At 43.6% G+C, this 25,668-nt stretch overlaps 1 protein-coding gene across 4 annotated transcripts in view; it reads left to right on the forward strand.

The window, feature by feature from the left end:
- Positions 1–25,668, forward strand: part of LOC120988998 (M1-specific T cell receptor alpha chain-like) — a 377,020-nt gene that overhangs the window by 168,451 nt on the left and 182,901 nt on the right. For 2 of the 4 annotated variants that reach the window (XM_040416836.1, XM_040416838.1), the window contains exon 3: positions 23,769–23,774. The exons of the other annotated variants lie outside the window; for them this stretch is intronic. In XM_040416836.1, coding sequence (XP_040272770.1) covers positions 23,769–23,774 — 6 coding nt within the window. The remainder of the gene's footprint in view (positions 1–23,768; positions 23,775–25,668) is intronic. 4 annotated transcript variants of the gene reach the window in all.

Here is a 25,668-nt window from a genome sequence, read left to right on the forward strand (position 1 = left end):
AAAAAATGAGCCCTAACAACTCTGCAGTCCTAAAAGTGTTTATTTTTTTCTTATGTATTAAAAACTATAAAAATATGGTATAGTTGTAATCATAATAACCTGGTAAATGAAGGTGACACGTTTTACTGCATTGGAAATGCCATAGAAAAGAAACCCATAAAACAATGGCGGAATTGCATTTTTTTCCCAATTCCAACCCGCTACCTTTATGTGCAATATTAAATAGTGTTATTAAAAAGCACAACTTGTCCTCCAAAAATCAACCCCTTATGTGGCTATGCAAAAGGAAAAATAAAAAAGTTATTACTCCTGGAAGGCAGGATGTAAAAAATGAAGACTAAAAAATTGAAAATCAATCCATTGGGAAGGGGTTAAGGGGTTCTCCAGCTACAAACATTGATGAGGTATCCTCAGGATACGTAATCCATAGCAGATCATTGGGAGTCCACTTCCCAGCAAACTTGCTGATCAACAATTTGAGAAGTCTGCAGTGCTTATGTCAGCGTGGCGTCCTGTTCAATATTTACTTGCATGCCATCTAGATTGTAGCGGTGGTGCAGTGTAATTACACCGTCCTCTTCCAATCACTCAAAGCATAATGAAAACTAGCAAGCAAGATTGCAACCAGTCACCTCTCCTAACGTCTGTTATCGTAAATGCTTGAATTCACCATAAGTAAAAATTCTGGGCCATCTTTTCATATAATGCTATGTTGTGCCACCCCTCTATTATTCCATTGGTGAGTGGTCAGCGTACTTCAATAAATGTCCACCTAGGTGTTACCACTTGGGGTTGCTTTCCCACACAGTCTGACACTGGCAGCACTGAATGGATAATTTCAGACTGTGCAGGGACCCCCACCCCCCAAACTGGTTATACTTGGACTATTATATTAGATTGCTAACTATTCATTCATCAACTTCCAGTAGTAATAAGAGCGTTATATGAAACATTGCTCCAGAATTGTTATTACATGGGGAATGCAAGTATTACTAAAGCAGACCTGTCAAGAGGTCGTATTTAAGGATGCCTGCACATCTGTAAATAAGAAGAGAACAGCTTAGCTAGAAGGAGGAGAACACAGGAAGTGATACAGATGACATAAAGCGAAGAGACATCTCTAACCTCACCTGAACTACAGAACCTATAGACATAGAAGCTTAGCTAACTGAAGCATGGATGTCTTCATCCGATTTCTCCTCTCTGGGATACTTCTAGTAGGTATGGTCCATCACATACATGCTGTTCATAGCTGGACTATAAACAGCACACTTCTCAGTACATACAAAGATATAATGAGAATATTGTAGCCATTGTGTATCTATAATACTAATACACATTAATGTCTAATTAGAGCTAAGGAAGTCTCCATATTCACAGGGGGAAATAATGCACAGTCTGTAGACCAGACAGCAGCTCCTCAGCTGGTCCTCCAAGGAGCTTCTGTATTCCTGGCTACCCTTATCTTCTCTGGTACATGCAGCGTCCTGGTAAAGCTCCGGTTCTCCTATTACAAGGTTCGGTAGGAGAAGAGCAGAATGGATTTACAGCCGAACATGATAAAAACAAGAGATCATACAACATGAAGAAAGCTGAAGCTGAACTGACTGACTCAGGTCTATATTACTGCGCTGTGAGCGACACAGTGAATAAAGCTGACAGCTCACCCGTCACATAACTGCACGAGATCACATCCTCCTTTACACACACAGTCCGAATCAAGGCAGTTTCTAGGCAATGTAGCCAACAGGGCAACCATCAAAAAAGCATTCCACCAACCTACCGACCCCCGCATATAGAAAGCCAGTGTAGGAATTTCAGAATTTCACCCTCTATATTAGAATAATGTGATACACTGCTGGAGGGGACCACACACTAAATATGAGCCCCCCTCTCAAGAACCGGAAAAGCTGAGTGACAACCTATAACCCCCAAGTGTATTCTCACCCGTTCTCATAGGCTGAGTTCTAAGCTTCTGTCAGCAGTTTCTTCAGATTTGACAGAGATTAGCACAGCATGCAGCACTTATCTTTCTGTCAAAAAAGACAGACATCACATTAGGACCTGTTGCATCTAGTGATGTGCCCTCTTATGTAGGCATTCTCTTTCCTCTGCTCAATTCGGACCAGAACGCCATGATGATTTCTTTGAACCACGTCTTGTGTCTGCAGAGTTTGACACACAGACAACTTAGATTCTACTTTTCAATCATCCTTCCCACTTTCTGAACACCCCATCCTGCCACCCCCAGTAATGTGACCACCGTGCTCCCCAGTACTATACTGCAGATACAGATAAGCTCCCTTCTGGTGCATGGACGGAATTTTAAGCCAATAGACAAAATTCTAGCGCACTGACAAACTTTTGGTGAACGGATGAAACTTTGGTAGAAATCTGGCACAGGATTTATGATACTCCAAATGAATAAAGGCCCACGTGTCAGAATAGTAACTTTGAAGCTCTTTTCAGAATTTTTTTTAATCAAAATTGTGTCAGGCTCATCGACCAGCGACAAGGTGGCTTCTACAGATGGGAACCTAATATTATTCGAATTGCCCCTCCTGGGTATAAAGCCTACAATATTCAGGGCAGTGAAGGATGCAGATACAATATACTCTATTTAAAATCCTGGGCAGATGGGCAGGAGTGCATGGTCTAAACGGAGGCAGCCACTCACCAAATATACAATATAAAAATTAAAATTAGATCAGCACCGCCAAAAAATATGTAGTAATGTGCAGGTGCACACTGCCATGGCTGACCTGCAAAAGCAATCAAAAAGTATATGTAGCAGCACCCAGCTTCACATGCAAACACTAGATGCATGGATTACTCTGAATTGAATTACTGCCATACTTACTGTATATGAAAATGTAAAGCTCTGTACACATTTTATATCAGAATTGTGTACATACAGGGGAGTAGCTGCCTCAGTTTGGACAGTGCACTCCTGCCCATCTGTCCAAGGCTTTTAAATAGAGTATACTACAGTATATCTGGATCCTACACTGCCTTGAAAATGGTGGAATTTATGCCTGGGAGAGGCTATTTTGATATTGTTAGGTTCCCAGTCATGGAAGCCCATGAAAGAACATGGGGTTGTAACATCCCAGAGTATGTCACTAAAACTCTGTCGCCTGGCTACAATAATGTCAATTGTTAATGTATTTCCATCTGATGTAATCTCAATGTGCATTGCCATGTCTATGTCTGTATTTTATATAGTTGCTGTAATTTCCATGTACACCAGCAGGTGGCAGCAATATGTAGACAGAATAAGGCCAGTTAGTATACCTAGACTGGAATATACCATTCCAGGCTAGCTCTCCCCCATCTGAGGAGGAGTGGAATGTTCCCACATCCTGCTTCAGAGGGAGGACAGAAGGTTCTAGGCAGTGTACCAGCCACCCCCTGTTGGGGTAGGCTGTGTGAATAGGAGCTCCCAGAAAACAGGGATCCCAACCAAGGATTCAGGCCTTTGCTGAGGCCCAAAGCAACCTTCCCAGCCTGAGTTCCTTACCTCAGCTGGATGACAAAGAAAACAGCCATCTTCAGAACTACTAGATCTCCAGGAAGAAACCACCATTCCCTGCGAGCAGTCCTGTAAGTACAGATTCCAAATACAAGGAGAAGATAAGTACCTCCATAGCTAGTCAGGCCCAAACCAAGCAGATCATAGACAGAGCAGAAGACAGATACCTGCCAGATTCTTAAAGGCATATGTTCAGATGCAGAATATAGATATAATTCCTGCCACATATTGCCAACACCTGCTGGGACCCTAGACTATTGCTGTAACATTGTCTGGATCTAGATCTGCATAAGATAACCTCAAGTAAAGACAAGTTGGACCCTATTTGCTGTGTGGAATTCCATCATTCCTCCATTACTCCTATTTACAACACTCATTTTGTTGCATGTGAGCCAGGATACAGGAGTCCAGCCGTACTCAGGTAGGAGACACCGTTGACACAATACAGAGACAATATCCCCCTCTGGCATTCCTAACCTAGTACATGAGCTATACCATCTTAAAGGGCCCTTTTACAGTACCTGCGCAGACTGCAACTGGCGTCACGAACTTAGTTACACCTAAATCTGACCCACTGCATAGCAGCTCCAATGACCCAGTGTCCTGCTCATTGCAGGGTCAGCACAAGAAGACAGAGTGAGAAATACAATAGGCCAGCACACAATGCCATCCCAGCAGAATCAAATACCATTGTGCAGTACAGAATACTGCCCCAGCAATACCAAATGACAGAACAAAATACTTCCCGAGAAGCTGCTCCTCTTTGGTAGCCAGCCCCAGCTGCCATGTTTTGTCCTCCTCCACTTGACTATAATTAAGATATGGAAGAGGGGGAGGTGAGACGTGGCCTACTGATTGTAGACCTTTTGTCTACCACTTCTCATCTCTGCAGAGTTTGCCACACAGACATCTTATATTTCTCAATTTTCCTTCATCCTCCCCACCTGCTCAACACGAACTCCCACCCTAGATGCCCAACAGCATCATCCTGCTGCCATTCCAACAATATCCTGTGCCCGGTGTGCTCCCCAATACCCAAATAATACACAGCAGAATAAATAGTCATACATACAGTACCCATGAAAATACTAGTTCCATACAAATCAGCCCACAGGGAAGTTTCTCGGTAGGATATGTGAGGAGTCTGCCCCTGCCTACATTTCAGACCCAGAGTTATTTCTAAGAGTTATGGCTGCCATATGAACTATTGGCACCTTGTAGTGATGAGATATTGAGGAAGCACCCTCCATATGTAAACCACTCAGATGCGGTGATCAGCACTGACTGTGAAACCTAATGGGATAAGCGACTAAGATCAGAGTTATTCCACAGGCCTTTCTAAACCACCATGTACGGTGCATTTCAGAAAGCCCTAAAGCACCGTACATGCACAGCAAATCATGGGGACCAGTTAAAAAACTTGAATTTTATTTACATTTTTTCAATTTCTATTGTTTAAAAATATAACATATTAACCATTCATTAGTTTTGGGAGCAGACAACAAAATACAGTATGTGTCATTTAACCGCTTCAACCACTGTGAAATTGCAGTGGTAAAGGAAATCTATGGAGCGGGCTGCTGAAGTGAGCCTGCTCCATATGTGACAGGTGCTGGCTGTATCATACAGGTGGCACCCAGCTGCAATGATGGACAGAGATCTCGCTGTACCCCATAATTTAACCCCTGTGGAGTTAGGTAGAGGGATGTGGCTCCCTCTGCCTTCTGATCGGAGCGCCAGCAGTGAAAATGCAAGGCTTTGATTGGCTAACATTGTGAGAGACAGGTTTTATTTCTCTCTCTATATATGTACTGTATTACTCTTTTCTGTCCACAAGATGGCAGCTAACCAGATGTGTGAGCCTCGTGTACATTTATTTGTCTTAAGGTCACTGTGGGGGGAAGGGGAGTTAGGTTGCCATTTTTGAATGTACCAATGAAACTCAAGGATAAAATTGTCAAACTACTCCCATTTTGTCAAAGAGCCAATAACCTTTCTTTTAAGGACCACCCTTTTTGTTTACTTCACATCTCCTATATAAGTGTATGTTACTTGAATAAAAGATTATATATTTTCCATGATACCAGCCTGTATTGGTCTCATTGAGAAAGCTGTATGAGCTCATACTTACAATCCTAATTGATTTGGCACCACACAAAGAAGAAGAAAATCGCATGAATTGCAATAACAAATTGGCGTCCCTGAATGGGCAGACAGCTTGCGTAGCTTCCAATTCAAACACCACGAGAGGACTTGCACAACACCATTAGACGAGGTCACACACTGCAGCAAGGTAAGAAAGCTTTATTTCTTACATACCTTCTGTGAGCCTTTTGCCAAAGTAGATTGTCAAGAGTTGAATTGGTGTTATCACGATAGAAGGGTTTAATTTATAGCTGATCTGTCCTTTAGAACTAAAGAACCCATTTGAATATTCCTTCTTAGTGTGGTAGGACATGCTGGAACTAAGCGGGAATTGATAGATGATAGAATTGAGTCGGATATCTGTGACATAGAATTGGATCCCAGCCAAGCTCTGATGACGAGAGTCTTGGAGATTTATGAGTAGGATTAACGCAGATTACGGGCAGTTATTAATATTTTGTATCCCTATAGAGGTGAAGGATTTGTGGGTTCGATAGTGATTAGGTATCGTTTGATCTTTGTGTAACTGCTCTAAGCTAGCGGGTTCGATAGTAATCAGATATCGTGTAATCTTTGTGTAACCACAAAAATGGGAAATTCTAATGTTGCAGGACATAGTGAAGAGATGTCAACAGCAGCTCAGCTGATGAGAGAAATTGAAGGGAAAGTTTCAGTAATTAAGTTTAAAATCGTTCATGCGTGCAATTGGTATGCCAGAAACCGGTAGATTAAATGAAAATTTATGGAAAAATATATTGCAGGAAAAGAGAGGTTGCTTGAGAGATAATAATAGGCTGACGCAAGCAAAGTTATGGTGGAGGTTTTCCATTCACGTGACGGATGGAAAGTTGAAAAAAGTTGAGAAAAATGGACAATATTTCTATTGTAAGATGAAAGATTTAGATGTGGTAGCGAACAAAGAACAGGACAGTCTGCTGTAACCTCCACTAGTAGTTCTGTGTCTTTTAGTTCCACAAAAACTCCTATTGTTCCTTCTGCCAGCCCCTCCTTTGCACTCTGTTCTGGAGGGTGCTTCTTTCCCAACAGGAACACCTCCCACCATGCTTTCTGTTCCTTCTATACTTTCCCCATCCCCCGAAACTCTCTCCTCAGGATACCAACCCCCCATAAGGGGTGGGAGTGTGTTTGCAGGCACAAAAATGCTGAAACTAGTAACATGTGTGTTATCTGTAGATCTTAAAGACAGGGCATAATTCCTATTATAGGTCCCCGTACTGGATTATATCCAGTGATGTCTGCAAATAACCCTTCCCAATTGTATGTCCCACCAGTTAAAAATGTGCCTGCAGTGATTGCCCCTATGATGCCTACTGGAAGTGACCCTGGCCAATCCACTCAATCTAGGGCTGCACCCGCTCTAAGTCCTCATTCAGACATGAGTGCATTTCAGTCACAAGAAAATGTGTGGTTTCCAGCAACATTGTTTGATGTGCAAAATCTGCTGCACCCAGTTTCCCCTGCCGTATCATCCACGACAAATCCACCCCAACCAAATCTACCTTATTGTACGCCAAGGCACCTAACCCCTGAAGCTGCTCCTCTCAGGGGTCCAAATGATGGCCTTGATGAGCCTGTGTATCGCCCTTGGTCCCCTAGTGAGATGCTGGCCATGAGGAGTAGAATCCCCAATCCAGAGGACTTACCCATGCCGTTCTATAGGGAGTTAGCGAGGATACGGAAAGCTTTCTCATGTTGTTGGCGGGATTTGGAAGATTTAGTCCAGTGTAAAGATGGAGATTCTTTCTCTCAGATTATAGCCTCTGCGGTGGGATCATGTGAGGGAGAGGATACTTCTTTGTTGTCCGGTGATCAATACATAGCGAAGCTCACGGAATGGGGAGAAAGTGATTAGGTGATCAGTCTGTTACATTGTCTGATATGCATCAGGACAGAACAGAGAGTGTGGAGAAATTTTTCACTAGACTCCAGCAAAGATGGGTAGATCTGGGCTTTGAACACACCTCAGACATGCATGGGAGAATCTTGAGTGCTTCTTTTGTGGATGGTCTTAGGGAAAACATTTGCAAGTGTATGGTATCAGCTAGGCCTTAATGGAGAACTATACAGCCCTCCATTTTGTTGCAGGTAGCAAAGGGTGTAGAAGCTGAGTTAAACAAAAGACCTAAAGCGGGGGTGGCTGCTCACCAGCATTTTCCCCAAAAAGGGGAAGGAAACCACAGTATCCCTTAAGATGTTTTAACTGCGGCAGGGTGGGGCACTTTTTACGTGATTGCTGATCTCCTCGCCCATGGGAGGAGGAGAATGCTCAGGCCCCTCAAGTGCAGCACCCATAGGGAGTTGGCAATCCAGAGTCAAATGCCGTGCCCCTATTAAATATGCAATCCTTAGGGCCTGCCCCTGTTGTCTCCTTGGCAATCAATGGGGGGGAAGCTCATCCCCTGTTTGATTGACACTGGAGCAGCAAAAACAGTTATCCACCGCAAACATGTAAAATGATCCCTCATGTCTAGGATAGTATTCGATGTGTAGGAGTAGATGGTAATGAAGTTCCTTCTCCTCTCAAAAAGCCAATACAAATTGCATTTGCCCCAAACCAACAAATGCTAAGCCGTCTCCTAGTAAGTGACACCACCCCTGTTAATTTGCTAGAAACAGATCTGTTGCAGAAAATATATTCACAGATAACGTATCTTCCTGATGGTACTGTGAAGTTACAAGGCAAACTAGGCGAAGAGGATATATGTCTCTTAGCAGCCTGTGACTATAATCGATTTCACATGTACGTGTCTACACTCTCTGAAGAGGGCGTGTCCCTTCTGCTGCAACAAGTACCTGCACTTCTGTCCCTCCAATGATGATAGAATGTAAACCTGGTGCTCCTTTACCTCAAAAGGCGCAGTATCTCCTCAGTATACAACAGATGCTATCACCAAAATAATACATGATTTTGTTGATAATGGGGTACTAATTGAAACCACCTCTCCATGTAACATTAAGAAAAGGGGTGAAAAAGGTCAGCTAGTGCAGTATAGAATGGTACTGTACGTGATCTTAGGGCTGTTAATGAGGCTACAGTTTTTAATACCCCTGTGGTACCGAACCCACCTACAGTCGTGGCCAAAAGTTTTGAGAATTACATAAATATTGAAAATTGGAAAAGTTGCTGCTTAAGTTTTTATAAAAGCAATTTGCATATACTCCAGAATGTTATGAAGAGTGATCAGATGAATTGCATAGTCCTTCTTTGCCATGAAAATTAACTTAATCCCAGAAAAACCTTTCCACTGCATTTCATTGCTGTCATTAAAGGACCTGCTGAGATCATTTCAGTAATTGTCTTGTTAACTCAGGTGAGAATGTTGACGAGCACAAGGCTGGAGATCATTATGTCAGGCTGATTGGGTAAAAAAGGCAGACTTGACATGTTAAAAGGAGGGTGATGCTTGAAATCATTGTTCTTCCATTGTTAACCATGGTGACCTGCAAAGAAACGCGTGCAGCCATCATTGCGTTGCATAAAAAGGGCTTCACAGGCAAGGATATTGTGGCTACTAAGATTGCACCTCAATCAACAATTTATAGGATCATCAAGAACTTCAAGGAAAGAGGTTCAATTCTTGTTAAGAAGGCTTCAGGGCATCCAAGAAAGTCCAGCAAGCGCCAGGATCGTCTCCTAAAGAGGATTCAGCTGCGGGATCGGAGTGCCACCAGTGCAGAGCTTGCTCAGGAATGGCAGCAGGCAGGTGTGAGCGCATCTGCACGCACAGTGAGGCGAAGACTTTAGGAAGATGGCCTGGTGTCAAGAAGGGCAGCAAAGAAGCCACTTCTCTCCAAAAAAAACATCAGGGACAGATTGATCTTCTGCAGAAAGTATAGTGAATGGACTGCTGAGGACTGGGGCAAAGTCATATTCTCCGATGAAGCCTCTTTCCGATTGTTTGGGGCATCTGGAAAAAGGCTTGTCCAGAGAAGAAAAGGTAAGCGCTACCATCAGTCCTGTGTCATGCCAACAGTAAAGCATCCTGAGACCATTCATGTGTGGGGTTGCTTCTCATCCAAGGGAGTGGGCTCACTCACAATTTTGCCCAAAAACACAGCCATGAATAAAGAATGGTACCAAAACACCCTCCAACAGCAACTTCTTCCAACAATCCAACAACAGTTTGGTGAAGAACAATGCATTTTCCAGCATGATGGAGCACCGTGCCATAAGTCAAAAGTGATAACTAAGTGGCTCGGGGACCAAAACGTTGACATTTTGGGTCCATGGCCTGGAAACTCCCCAGATCTTAATCCCATTGAGAACTTGTGGTCAATCCTCAAGAGGCGGGTGGACAAACAAAAACCCACTAATTCTGACAAACTCCAAGAAGTGATTATGAAAAAATGGGTTGCTATCAGTCAGGAATTGTCCCAGAAGTTGATTGAGAGCATGCCCAGTCGAATTGCAGAGGTCCTGAAAAAGAAGGGCCAACACTGCAAATACTGACTCTTTGCATAAATGTCATGTAATTGTCGATAAAAGCCTTTGAAACGTATGAAGTGCGTGTAATTATATTTCACTACATCACAGAAACAATTGAAACAAAGATCTGAAAGCAGTTTAGCAGCAAACTTTGTGAAAACTAATATTTGTGTCATTCTCAAAACTTTTGGCCACGACTGTACATTGTTGGCACAGATTCCCCACAGTGCTACCCATTTTACTATGGTAGATCTTGCAAATGCATTTTTCTCAGTTCCATTATATCCGGATTGCAGATATCTTTTTGCTTTCACTAATGACAGGAAGCAATACACTTGGAAAGTCTTGCCTCAAAGTTCACACATTTCCCCCAGTATGTATAGTATAGTAGCCTTAGCCCAGGTTTTGGCAGATTGTCCCTTTCTATCTGAAGGAGTTGTCTTAGTTCAATATATACATGACTTACTTCTTTGCTGCCCTAAAGAGGATGTGTGTAAACAAGCCTGGGTGTCTCTCCTCACTTTCCGGGCTGCAAATGGTTGTAAAGCTTCTCGCAAGAAGCTTCAATTTTGTTGTACCACTGTCGCCTTTCTAGGGCACTGTATATCTGCTGGGATCAGGGCCGCTGATAGGCCAGTACAGCTGGCCCAGTTGTACCGGGCCCGGCTGGCAGGGGGGCCCGGGCTGCCGACTCCCGAGTAGGGTTGCCACCCGTCCAGGATTCACCCGGACAGTCCGGGTTTGTAATCCTGTGCCCGGGTACAAGCCTTTCTTAGACCCGGGCACAGGATTATTCATTCAAACTGCAGTGTGGTCCGACCGAGACTCCGATCGCATATTTAAGCTGTCACTCCGGGTGATCAGCTGAGCGCAGCGCTCCCGAGCCTCCCCTCCTCCCTCCTCCCTCCTCCCTCCTCCAGTCTACACACTACAGTACAGTGATGCCAGGCAGCGCTGTGTTCACTCACTGTTCAGGCTCCTCCCCTCGCTCCTCCCCTGCCTCCTAGTCCCTCCCTCCCTCTCTCTGATAAGGAAGTGATGACATCAGAGAGAGAGGCAGAGGGAGCTCCGTGGGAGAAATCATTCTTCTTCTCCTCTCCAGTCCAGCTCCAGCAGCCTGCCCATGTAGTGCCCACTGTGCCCTGCCTGCAGACAACCTGACCAAGACAGTCCTGACTCCTGAGTCCTGACACCTGTCCTAGTCTGTCACTCACTTCTAAAAAGGTAGAAATATAAAACATTTGAATTGTGTAATTGTATGTAACAGTGTGGGCTTCTGTCACCCCACTAAACTCTTTTTTTTTGCCTTCTTATAATCCCTATACTGCGATATATGAATACATAATGTTATTAGTCATTTTGGTTCAGTAGATAATGAATAAAACAGATTTTTATAATATGTAAATTACCTGTCTACCAGCAGGCAGGGCGGTTACTTGCTGGTAGCATCCGCATCCTCCTATCATAATGACGCCCCCTCCTCATGTTGATTGACAGGGCCAGCGAACGCGATCGTCCTCTGGCTGGCCCTGTCTGCTATCAAGTTATTGCGCCTGCGCCGTAGCGGTCTTCAGTCGGCACAGGCGCACTGAGAGGAGGACGCTCGCTCGGCCGCTCCTTCCTCAGTGCGCCTGCGCCGGGTGTAGATGTGACGTCATTGGTGTAGGCGCACTGAGGAAGGAGCGGCCGAGCGTGCGTCCTCCTCTCAGTGCGCCTGTGCCGACTGAAGACCGCTACGGCGCAGGCGCAATAACTTGATAGCAGACAGGGCCAGCCAGAGGACGATCGCGTTCGCTGGCCCTGTCAATCAACATGAGGAGGGGGCGTCATTATGATAGGAGGATGCGGATGCTACCAGCAAGTAACCGCCCTGCCTGCTGGTAGAGAGGTAATTTACATATTATAAAAATCTGTTTTATTCATTATCTACTGAACCAAAATGACTAATAACATTATGTATTCATATATCGCAGTATAGGGATTATAAGAAGCCGAAAAAAAAAAAAAAAAAAGAGTTTAGTGGGGTGACAGAAGCCCTTTAAACAGGTTTCTGAATCTGTCAATCATCAGAAAAAACGTTATGTTATGTAGCTGACTGACATTAGCGATGTGCTGATGTCAGCAGTACATAACTCCCTGCCTGCCGCTGCCGCCGTTCTCTTAAAATAAAGACTTATCATATGCTAATGAGCCTCTAGGTGCTATGAGGGCGTTCCTGCAGCACCTAGAGGCTCCGTCTATTCACCCTTTGGCAGTGGCACGCCCATGTCCAGTTGATTGACGTCCGAGTTCTCCTCTTCGTCCCGTAAATCCCGCGCCTGCGCCGAATACTAAACGGGACGGCGCAGGCGTGGGATCAGGGGCGTAACGATCGCGGTGCGACAGCGACCAAGGGTGGAGACGGGACATGGTTGGAGGCGGGACATGGGCGTGGCTGGAGGCGGGGCCTGGAAGGGGGCCCTCCCTCCCTTCTGTTCGGGTTTGGCTTGAAGAAAAGGTGGCAACCCTACTCCCGAGCCATTTTAATTTTTTTGCTGTCAGTGGGCTGGCTCCAGTAACAGCAGGCAGTGTGGGGGCGGCGCTCACTCACTGACGTCACACGCCTGCTCCTCCCACTAGGCGGCGCAGGCGCGTGACGTCAGTGAGTGAGCGCTGCCGCCCGCACTTGTTACTGGAGGGTGGAGGGAGGAGGCAGGAGCTGAATGTAAGGTAGTATTTTAGTAAAGAGATGAGCGCTGTGCCTGTGCTAAAATTAAAGTTACTGTCTGCAGCCTGCACGGCTGCACCGATTTATTAATGTATACTACTGTGAGTGGCGGGGGGGGGGGATCTATATGGATGACGTCATGACGGCACTGTTATAGGGAGGGCGGGGGATCCGTGGATGGCACTGTTATGGGGGGGGGTCTGTCATGTGGATGACACTTATGGGGGGGGGCCGGGGGGTCTGTGGATGACACTTATGGGGGGGATCTGTGGATGGCACCATTATGGAGGGGGATCTGTGGATGACACTGTTATGGGGGGGATCTGTGGATGACACTGTTATGGGGGGATCTGTGGATGACACTGTTATGGGGGGATCTGTGGATGACTGTTATGGGGGGGATCTGTGGATGGCACTGTTATGGAGGGTATCTGTGAATGGCACTGTTATGGAGGGGTATCTGTGGATGACACATAGCATAAGATGCTATATACGGTATGTGTCATCCACAGATCCCCCTCTATAACAGTGCCATCCACAGATCCCCCCATAACAGTGCCATCCACAGATCCCCTCCATAACAGTGCCATCCACAGATCCCCCCATAACAGTGCCATCCACAGATCCCCTCCATAACAGTGCCATCCACAGATCCCCTCCATAACAGTGCCATCCACAGATCCCCTCCATAACAGTGCCATCCACAGATCCCCTCCATAACAGTGCCATCCACAGATCCCCTCCATAACAGTGCCATCCACAGATCCCCTCCATAACAGTGCCATCCACAGATCCCCTCCATAAAAGTGCCATTCACAGATCCCCTCCATAACAGTGCCATTCACAGATCCCCTCCATAACAGTGCCATTCACAGATCCCCTCCATAACAGCGCCATTCACAGATGACCCCCCAGCGCCATAAATATCACTTGTAGACAAATCTGCATGTTGTTTCAAGGCAGCGTCTGGGGAGGGGCCAAGGGCGGGGCCAGGGGTGTGGCTGAAGGAGGGATCAGGGGGTGGAGCTGAAGGGGGCCCCGTCATGTATGCTGTACGGGGCCCCATGATTTCTATCAGCGGCCCTGGCTGGGATTATACATCTCACCCCAGACCGAATAACTGCAATCCAACAAATTCCTCTGCCTACTACTGTGGGGGCTCTGAGAATTTATTTGGGTCTAGTCTCATACTGTAGGCCTTGGATCAGGAATGCCTCTGCTCTTATGCAACCCTTGTCTAATTGTCTCACCTATCTTCCTTTTTCATTGACAGATGAGGCCATGGAGAGCTTCCATACATTAAAACTAGTCATCAGTTCCACACCAGCATTGGGTCTACCTTACTACAAAAAAGATTTCAGACTCTATTGCACTGAATGTCTTGGCCACGCTTCAGCTGTTCTCACCCAAGCTAGGGCTGGCCAACAGCGTCCATGGGCGTATTACTCTGCCAGACATGATCCAGTGGCTAGAGGAGTGCCATCTTGTGTCCGTGCAGTAGTGGTCATACAACTCATGCTTGACAAAAGCTCTGAGATTGTGCTTAATTATCCAATCACTGCTTTTGTCCCTCATGACAGCTCGGCCATTCTCACACAAGTACAGCCAAAATACTGGTCCACCGCCAGACACCTAAGACTAGAATGTGCACTACTTATGCCACCAAATGTCACCATTAAAAGGTGAACATCTTTGAATCCAGCTACTCTGCTGCCTCTGGAGGGGGAGGGAGTAGTAAGTAGTATGAGTCATCTAGCTGAATATCTTCCTGACCCGGAATATAAACAAGACTGTCTCCAACTAATGCCCCAAGAGACAGCAGGGTTTGATATTCGTGGAAGATACTCCCTTAGGAAACCCAGATTTAGAGATCTTTGTGGATGGATCGCGGTATGGTGTCCAGGGGAAGTTTTATACTGGCTGGGTGTGCAGTTGTCACTCAGTACGATACGATCAAAGCGGAATCACTGCCCTCTCACATGTCTGCACAGGAAGCTGAACTTAAGGCTTTGGAAGAGGCCTGCAGGTATGCGGAGGGAAAAACTGCAAACATCTATACGGATTCCAGGTATGCTTTTGGGATCACCCATGATTATGGTCCAATTTGGAAGGCTAGAGATTTCCTTACAGCAAATGGCAAGCCAAATAAACATGGGCCATTAGTCAGGAAAAACCCTTGAAGCTTCCCTGCCAGTTAGCTTTGAAACACTCAAAACCTTACAGTCTCAAGCAACCAAAGCGGAAAAGGCAGTATGGGTAGAGAAAGGAGCATGGGAACTTAGAGGAAAGCTGTGTTTGCCCCATGCCTTGTTCCCAGTCACAGTGGAGGCTATAAACAATGGCAGCTCACCTGGGAGATCCGTATGGGAAGGTGCTCTCCTCAAGGATTACCCAGAACCAGGAGAAATATACAATAATAGTGGAGGGGTACTCAAATATCAAGGAGCCTAGGGCAGCAGATATATAAGCAGTGTAATGTTTATTGGACACTAATAGAACTAAATCATGTGGAGCATCATATAAAAATGACATTTAAAAAATATATAAAATGCAAAATACATAAACGTCTAAAAATGATAGCAAGTGGCTGACAGTGATCAAAGGTATATTAGCACATCCATATATGCTGACTGTAGCACCATATATATGCTGACTGTAACACCGTAAGTAGCCAAATATCACCTAAAACAAGTGGTTGCCCGGTGGACATACACTGTAGACAAATGTCCCATAGAAATACAGGCGTGCCGCTGTGGAGAGTGTCTCCTATTGGTGTGGCCTAGTAAAATAGATGAATATGGAAATATGTCCGTTCCGTGTATCATGAGACCATGCGGGTAACAATATGCTTGACCACCATATGATAGGTCAATATACACATCCCTTTACACACTGCCGGTCAAAAAATCTTACCACCGGATGGTACTCTTTCGTCCACTGCCGAACCTGCTACCGGCGTCTCGTGTAGTCTCGCGGTATCAAGGTGGCGTCCCACGTGACTTAGCGGCGGTGACACGTGATAGAAAGTCCACGTGATCAGGAAGTAATATGTGGTACGATATGCGTCTGTTAGTCTCGCGTCTTCCAATGGAGGTTTCTATGCGGTGTATTTCTGTAGTCCTGGATTTGTAATAAATGGCCGTATTGTACCATTAGAGAAAGCCACATATGGCAAAGTTCATATTCATATGTTGCTTGCTACTCCGTCCAAATGTACCATACGCGTTTCAGGGTACCTTCCCTTCTTCAGTTTGTTCCCAGTCACAGCCCAGGCCACTCATGGGAATACTCACCTGTCCAAAACTGCGATGACTGCTCTTGTTTACAACCACTGGTTTACTCCAGGGTTCAGTGTAGCTGCAGCCAAATTCATTTAGGCTTGTATGATTTGTTCCCATCACAACAGAGGAAGGATGGTAAAAACACCATTGAGGCACACTCCCAGGCCTGATTTGCAAATAGATAACATCCAACTACCCAAAGTTGGGACCCTAGAATATGTTTTGGTATGTGAAGATCTGTTTTCAGGGTGGCCAGAAGCCTATCCTGTGGCAAATGCCACTGCACAAACCACAGCCAAGAAACTTCTAATGAGATAGTTTGCCAATATGGGGTCCCAGAGACAATTGAGAGTGAACGAGGTTCTCAGTTTACAGGGGAGGTTATGCAGGAAATTATGGGAGCCGTGGGCATTGAACAAGCTTTCCAGACTGTGTATCACCCACAAAGCAGCGGTAGAGTAGAGCGATCCAACAATTGTGGCGAAACCAACCTCGCCACTGGGTTTTGGAGAGGCCTGGCTGCTGGCCTCTTGCCCCAGGATTATGGGCCATATACTAACTTTTAAACCCCTGAACCGATTCAAGTGAATTTTGGATAGGTTTGTCCCCAAGTTATACTGTTTTTAAATTGATGTAAGTTATATGTATGGCCAATGTAAACTCACAAAGTTGTAACAATTTATAATAAGTGTAACTTGTCAGCTTGGGAGGAAAATGCTGGGTGTGTTTCTATTGTGCCATTGTCCCATTGTGTGTTTAAAGGGTGATGTCTGTCCTGTTGTCTGCGCATGTGTATTGGTGACTTCTCTTTGTCTTGAGAGATAATTGGATTACGCCTCGGTTGTCTCCGGGACAGAGAGGAGGAAACCATGATGCATTGTGGGGATGTATTGTCTCTGTGTATCCTACAATGCTGCATATCTGTCCTATGTCACAAGTCTTCCTTCTGGTCCCCTAGGGGCGTGTACTTACATTGTATGTGTTGTAACATATTGATTGGCTGTATTCAAACCCCTGTGGGCGGACCTGTATTTGCAACAACTCTAATAAAAACCAGGCTGGGTGTGTCAGCACCTCAGACCACTGCTTGACCCTCAACACGGAGCCTTGTCTCGTTATTGGGGGGATTCACTGTATGCTGTTAGAAGACCGATTGCCAGAAGTGTAAGCTGATTCCTGTTCGTCTGCTAGCAGCTATTCGTGAGGTTCCTGTTTGGAGTGCTACTTTGTATCCAGTTCGGGAGTTTGGTGTATCCTGCAGTAGCTGTGCCTGTCTCTCAGAAAGGGGCTTATCGCCTAAACGGATTTTAACCCCTTGTCTGCTGAAACGGTCCGTTACAACAATTAAATCAAAAATACAGAAGGCCATGGCTGAACTGAATAAGCCATGGACAGAGTGCCTACCCTTGGCACTCTTCTCCATCCGGTATATACCTAACCAGAAGACAGGACTGAGTCCATATGAAGTACTCTATGGTAATGCCCCTAGATTAGGACTCTATTTTCCACAACAACTCCAAATGCAGCATAGTAGGCTTTCAAATTACGTTATCTGTCTTATAAACAGACTGTCTAATGTATATTCCCAAGTTTTTGCTTCTCTTCCAGATCCAGACAGTATAGATGCAACTTATTCTCTACAACCAGGAGATTGAGTAGTGGTGAAAGGACACATGCGTAAAGTCCTAGAATCACGGTTTGAGGGTCCACATCCAGTACTGTTAACCACCGCCACTGCAAGTTGGAAGGAAAGCACAATTGGGTCTATGCATCGCACTGTAAAAAAAGTACCTGAACATCAAGTGCCAGAATGACTGCAAGGGCCGTAATGTTTTTGCATGCCAATGTACCCTGATTAAGGTGCTGATGCCATTTGTTCTACTTTTGCCTCCTGAGTGGGATCAAGTCAGTAAGCAACGCAATGTTCGGTCATGGCTAAGGAGGTCGCTCCCTACATCTTTTGATTCTCATGTTTGTATAGATGCTATGGGAGTCCCTAGAGGAGTTCCTGGGGAATTTAAGGCTAGAAACCAGATAGCTGCAGGTTTTGAATCAATATTTCCTATGTTTAGCATAAATAAAAATGTAGACTGGATTAACTATTTTGTAATATAATCAACAGAGATTCGTGAATTATACCTGAGATGCGGTGAAAGGAATAGCAGAACAACTGAGCTCTTCATCGGTGATGGTGTTACAGAACTGACTGGCCCTCGCCATGATCTTGGCAGAAAAAGGAGGCATCTGCAAGATGATTGGAAGTTCCTGCTGCACCTTTATTCTGAACAACAGTGCCCCTGACGGAAGCATCACCAAGGCTTTGAAAGTACTGATGGCTTTATCGAACGAACTGGCGGAAAACTCAGGAATCAACAACCCATTTACTTCATAGCTAGAACAGTGGTTTGGGAACTGGTATAGTGTGTTGGCTAGTCTGTTAATTACTCTAGTAGTAGTATTTTTGGTATTGGAATTAATAGGGTGTTGTGTGGTTCCTTGTTTTATTTTTATTTTATTTTTATGTTCAATTCGATCATGCCTGCAAACATCATGCATTGTGAGACTGTCAAAAACAAAGATCATTATGAGCACCTCCTTGAGGAATGGAATTCCATCCTAAAACAAATAAAACCTTGTTCATGGTTGTGGAGTAAATAGAGCAAGATGAAAGCAAACCCAAAATGGAGTTGGGGAACCTGGTAAAGCAATAAGGAAAGTCTAGCTCTTCGCCGTTTAGGACGTTGGGATAGTACCTCATTTTGCTTATTCATCTTGTATCTATTTACCACAAACGGGGGAATTGTCAGAGAGAGGTTTTATTTCTCTCTCTATATATATATATATATATATATATATATATATATATATATATATATATAGTACTGTATTACTCTTTTCTGTCCACAAGATGGCAGCTAACCAGATGTGTGAGCCTTGTGTGAATTTATTTGTCTTAAGGTCACTATGTGGGGCGGGGGAGGGGGAGTTAGGGTGCCATTTTTGAATGTGCCAATGAAACTCAAGGATAAAATTGCCAAACTACTCCCATTTTGTCAAAGAGCCAATAACCTTTATTTAAGGACCACCCTTTTTGTCTACCTCATCTCCTATATAAGTGTATGTTACTTGAATAAAGGATGATATATTTTCCATTATACCAGACTGTATTGGTCTCATTGAGAAAGCTGTATGAGCTCATACTTACAATCCTAATTGATTTGGCACCACACAAAGAAGAAGAAAATCGCATGAATTGCGATAACACCATGGCAGCCTGGATGCTTCTGAAACCTTCCATGGCTGCCATGGTAAGCTCTCTGCTACTGTGTGCACAAAGCACAGGGCAGCAGGAACAGTGTACAAATGCAATTCACCCTGATAGATCTCTAATAGGGTGAATAGGACAAGGGATCAAAAGATCCTAGGTTGTAGCCCCCTAAGGGGCTAATAGTTTATAAAGAAAAAGAAAAAAAAAGTAAAGTTAAAAATAAAAACATAAAAAAATGTAGTTTCAATCACCCCCTTTTCCAATTTCACATAAAAAATATATTAATAAAAAAAAAAAACATATCAGGTATTCCAAAATGTCTGAACTATTAAAGTATTTTTTTTTTATTCCTGTTCCGTGAACACCGTAATGAAAAAAAATATATGAAAACCACAATTTGCCAATTTTTTGTCACCTTTTCCCCCCCAAAGAATGTAATAACGGTGATCAAAAAGTCCTACGTACAACAAAAATGGTACCACTCATGGTCCTCACTCTAACAACTATGTGGACGGAAATATAAAAAAGTTATGGCTGTCAGAAAATGGCGATGCAAAGTACTTTAAGTACTAAAAAAAAAAAAGATACAAACTATACAATTCGTATTTGAGCTGCAAAATAAGAACATCATGTCATTTTTAGCACACAGTGAATGCAGTGAAGTCAAAATCCCCAAAAAGTTTTTTTTATTCTATTTTTCCAATAACAGACATGTTAAATTAAAGGGTGCCATTGCAAAATACATCTTGTCGCGCAAAAAAATAAGCCCTCATATGGCTATGTGAACAGAAAAATGAAAAAGTTATGGCTTTTGGAACGTGGGGAGGAAAAATCGAAAAAGCAAAACCACTAAGAACATACAAAACTCTGGAAGATGTACAGTATACACGCCACAATGATCAAGCGGACAGTACATAAGACAGGCAATGACAATGAGATGACTGAGGCTTTGAGATGTAATACCCTGAACAAACACAGTATGGCAGAAAGGGCTTAATACAAACAACGTCACTTTAACAATAAAGAACTGATGCAACTAAAATGGAAATTTAAGGACAATACACAATCTTCCTTGTTATATTTCTATATTTTGCAGCTGACCATTCATCTAAATAAGAATTGCATTAATTAATGCGTTTGTCACTATAAAAAAAAATCCATCAGGATGATTGGAAGTGATTTTCAGATGCAGAAATGTTCTGCAATAAATTTGTCACATGTGAATATACAATTTTACAGGTGTATTGCTGCAAGTGGCTGTGGAGTTAGGGGCGTAAGTACCATAGCGGCAGACTATGCGACTGCTATGGGGCCCAGGGCAGGAGTGGGCCCAGTCTTAGTTGGGATTATCTCCTCTTCTACTAGAGGTTAAAACTTGGTCAGGACTCTCACCTCTAAAGGAACAACTAGCAAATGAGGCAGTGGAAAAATTACCCATCGGTCAATGAAAAGGGTTTAGGCAGAAACCTGTCTGTCCTGTGTGGGGCGCCTGGTTTGATCCTTGCTATTGGACCCTTACTTCTCTATGTATGCCACTGTGTGAAGTAATATTCTTTTTGACAAATTCAAGCTATGTTCACATTTTCCTTCATTACAAATTGTGTCAAGGTTGATGGGAAGAATAGAGCAGTGCTAAAACATTGGGCACTCCCATCCGTTCAACTTTTCTCTCTTTTTCTCTCTCTGTAGATATTGCAGAGATCTGTTGGTCTCTAGAACCTAACCCCCAAGAAAAAGGAGCACAAGGAACAGCCTTCATCCTCTCCAATGTCTTTCTATACTCTCCCTAAAGGTTAGGGGTGAGGTCAGCCTTCATCTAACCTCCTACAAGGGCTGAGTCAGGGTGATTAACACTGGGTTTGACATCCATACACACTATATTAGTATACAATGCATGACATAACATTTAAGAACAAACCTATTTGCATTGGGGTAATGCACTGTGATGTGTGGTATCAAGATTAGGGGTTTGCTAGAAAAATAGTATAGGGTCATTAGTAACCAATAACCCATCATTTATGGAGCTAAATTCGTTAACACATACAGTACAGACCAAAAGTTTGGACACACCTTCTCATTCAAAGAGTTTTCTTTATTTTGATGACTATGAAGGCAATAAAACTATGAATTAACACATGTGGAATTATATACATAACAAACAAGTGTGAAACAACTGAAAATATGCCGGACCTGAACCCAAACCATCTCGGTTGGGTTCAGGTCCGGTGACTGTGGAGGCCAGGTCATCTGGCGCAGCACCCCATCACTCTCCTTCATGGTCAAATAGCCCTTACTTTCAAAGTTTTCCCAATTTTTCGGCTGACTGACTGACCTTCATTTCTTAAAGTAATGATGGCCACTAGTTTTTCTTTACTTAGCTGCTTTTTTCTTGCCATAATACAAATTCTAACAGTCTATTCAGTAGGACTATCAGCTGTGTATCCACCTGACTTCTCCTCAACGCAACTGATGGTCCCAACCCCATTTATAAGGCAAGAAATCCCACTTATTAAACCTGACAGGGCACACCTGTGAAGTGAAAACCATTTCAGGGGACTACCTCTTGAAGCTCATCAAGAGAATGCCAAAAGTGTGCAAAGCAGTAATCAAAGCAAAAGGTGGCTACTTTGAAGAACCTAGAATATGACATACACTCACCTAAAGAATTATTAGGAACACCATACTAATACGGTGTTGGACCCCCTTTTGCCTTCAGAACTGCCTTAATTCTATGTGGCATTGATTCCACAAGGTGCTGATAGCATTCTTTAGAAATGTTGGCCCATATTGATAGGATAGCATCTTGCAGTTGATGGAGATTTGAGGGATGCACATCCAGGGCACGAAGCTCCCGTTCCACCACATCCCAAAGATGCTCTATTGGGTTGAGATCTGGTGACTGTGGGGGCCATTTTAGTACAGTGAACTCATTGTCATGTTCAAGAAACCAATTTGAAATGATTCGAGCTTTGTGACATGGTGCATTATCCTGCTGGAAGTAGCCATCAGAGGATGGATACATGTTCTCCTTCTGTTTACCCCAAATTCGGACTCTACCATTTGAATGTCTCAACAGAAATCGAGACTCATCAGACCAGGCAACATTTTTCCAGTCTTCAACAGTCCAATTTTGGTGAGCTCGTGCAAATTGTAGCCTCTTTTTCCTATTTGTAGTGGAGATGAGTGGTACCCGGTGGGGTCTTCTTCTGCTGTTGTAGCCCATCCGCCTCAAGGTTGTGCGTGTTGTGGCTTCACAAATGCTTTGCTGCATACCTCGGTTGTAACGAGTGGTTATTTCAGTCAACATTGCTATTCTATCAGCTTGAATCAGTCGGCCCATTCTCCTCTGACCTCTAGCATCCACAAGGCATTTTTCCCCACAGGACTGACGCATACTGGATGTTTTTCCCTTTTCACACCATTCTTTGTAAACCCTAGAAATGGTTGTGTGTGAAAATCCCAGTAACTGAGCAGATTGTGAAATACTCAGACCAGCCCGTCTGGGACCAACAACCATGCCACGCTCAACATTGCTTAAATCACCTTTCTTTCCCATTCTGACATTCAGTTTGGAGTTCAGGAGATTGTCTTGACCAGGACCACACCCCTAAATGCATTGAAGCAACTGCCATGTGATTGGTTGACTAGATAATTGCATTAATGAGAAATAGAAATAATTCTTTAGGTGAGTGTATTTTCAGTTGTTTCACACTTGTTTGTTATGTATATAATTCCACATGTGTTAATTCATAGTTTTGATGCCTTCAGTGTGAATCTACAATTTTCATAGTCATGAAAATAAAGAAAACTCTTTGAATGAGAAGGTGTGTCCAAACTTTTGGTCTGTACTGTACATGTGAATGTCCTTAGTGGTCACTGATACTTTGGCTCCAGTCCAGATCCAAAATTCACAGTGAAAAATGTATTTGCTTACAATGAAAAGGACAATTAAAGGGTCTCAGAAACCCACACTTATGTGAGCACCTCCTCATTGTTTGCATTTCTCCATACTGCAGTGGACTGGAAGATAAGATTGAAACCAGAATCATATATAAAAAAAAGTGAAGCAATCAAGGAGTGAGAAATGTGCTCATCTCACATGCATCTACATTTGTATTGGACAGAGATAGATTTTGAAATTCTTAGTTCATGTTCATTTAAAATTATAACGTGCATGTTGTTCATATTAATTTTACCATTGTCAATAAATGTTGTCAGTTATTGACAACTGACAACTGGTGGTGCCCAGGGCAACAAGGCAATGCAATGAACTGTATCTGTGCCTTAGGATGTTGATACAGAATACTGCAATGGGGCACAGAAGCTGATGGCTCCCTGCTCCACCATTCACTCTCATAGGCCACAGGCCACAGGCCACTAGGCCCGAGTCCCATAATGACATTTAAATAGCACAGGTGACGCAATGACATCATCACGATGACCGGCCCCAGATGGTGACATGGAGCAGGAGTCAGGTGAGTATTTGATTTGATTTTCTTTGCTACCTTGAAGGCACTACAGTGGGGCATTATAACTATTGAGACACTATAGTAGGGAGTTATTACTACTAAAGGCACAATAGGGAGACCTTCTTTCTACTGGTGGCAGTATAGGGGAGGCATTACTACTACTGAGGGCACTTTAATGGGACCTTATTACTACTACGGGCACTAAAGGAGCATTATTACTACTGGGGGAACTATTATACTTGGGTACTTTAGGGGCGGAAGTTAGTGGGATGATGGGGGTGAACTTAGCTCAACTGGGTGTAGCTTGGAGTTGCAATGGGGCCCCAGACATAACTCTGCTTGTGGCCCCAGAAGTGCCAAATCTTTCTCTGCAACTATTAAGCATATAATAGTGCACTAGAAATAACACTAGCTGGATATAACCAACTCACAAGTGCTTTTATCTGCATTGGAAACTGTGTTGCTACATTAGATGTTGAAGGGGAGAACTTTACAATTGTAGGGTAGGTTGAAGGCAGGAAATGATTTCCTCAGATGATAACAAAGCTGGAAATGCAGAACGTTTGACTTCACAATTATCAATCGACACATCAAAGCACAGAACATTGATGTTAGAATAATTCTCTGTGGGATACTTCTAGTAGGTAGGTATACCACTAAATACATACTTTTTCTGGACCAGAGAAGGTCCCTTATTGTAGCAGTAAGTACATGGAGTACTAGTGAGGATATAGCTAATTTTCTTTCTTTTCCTCTTCATCCATTCTTGTATTGGTCATAATGAATTCTTCATATCTGCAGGAAGAAATAACTCACAGTCCATCAACCAGGCATCGACTCCACAGCTTGTCCTCCAAGGAGCTCCTGTAGCCCTGGAATGCACATATACATATTCTGGCGTTCCTTATCTTTTTTGGTATGTGCGGCATCCTGGAAAAGGTCCTGTTCTCCTTGTGAATAACATAGGGCAGAAAGAACACAATGGATTTTCAGCTGATCATGATGAGAAAAAATTTCACATAAGGAAAGCTCAAGCTGAAGTGACTGATTCTGGTCTATATTTCTGTGCTATAAGTGACACAGCGTGTGAAGTCTAACTGATGCCTGTCACATAATAGACTGTTTTATAATGGCATTCACACTTAGGTTTACCATTTGCAAAATAGTCTAGATATTTAATGTATCTTTATGTTTTGGAAAGATTTTTACATTTTTGAACAGTTTGCATTGTTACTGTTTTCTACTGATACTGTGATTACTAATCCCTATTAGGGCATTTATAACTAATTAAAAGATATGTAAAGAGTTCACCCCACCATTACATATATTCATTTACAGATCATAAAATGGAGCATATTAGCCATTTACAGGCTGTTAAATAAACAATCCAGTGTATGGTATGGTGCCACCTGGTGTTCACAGTGTATATCAACGTGCAAGTCCACCTGCTGAGCTGTTTTCTGCTGGTCAAACATGCTCGGTCACTGTCCCCACAGCAGAACAACTAACAGAAATAGCTTTCTCCTCTATGTTTCCTGTAATATAGCTAATAAAATATCTCCCTCAGTGATGAGCAAAGTGAGCTTCGGATCCTAGATCCGAAGTTGCTTCTCTCAAAACTTCAGTTTAATGCTGTACAGAGATCCGTCTCCATAGAGCATTAAAATGTATGGCCTCCGACGAGGCGAAGTCTAACAAGACTTCGGTGAATAAATTTGGTATTTGATTTTTAAACTGGAAAACCGTTTTAAACCTTGGATCCGAACTCGGCTTCAGTTCTGAAAATGGTTTTCCAGTTTAAAAATCAAATACCGAAGTT

The sequence above is a fragment of the Bufo bufo genome, chromosome 2 (assembly GCF_905171765.1).
Source record: "Bufo bufo chromosome 2, aBufBuf1.1, whole genome shotgun sequence".
Lineage (NCBI taxonomy): Eukaryota > Metazoa > Chordata > Amphibia > Anura > Bufonidae > Bufo > Bufo bufo.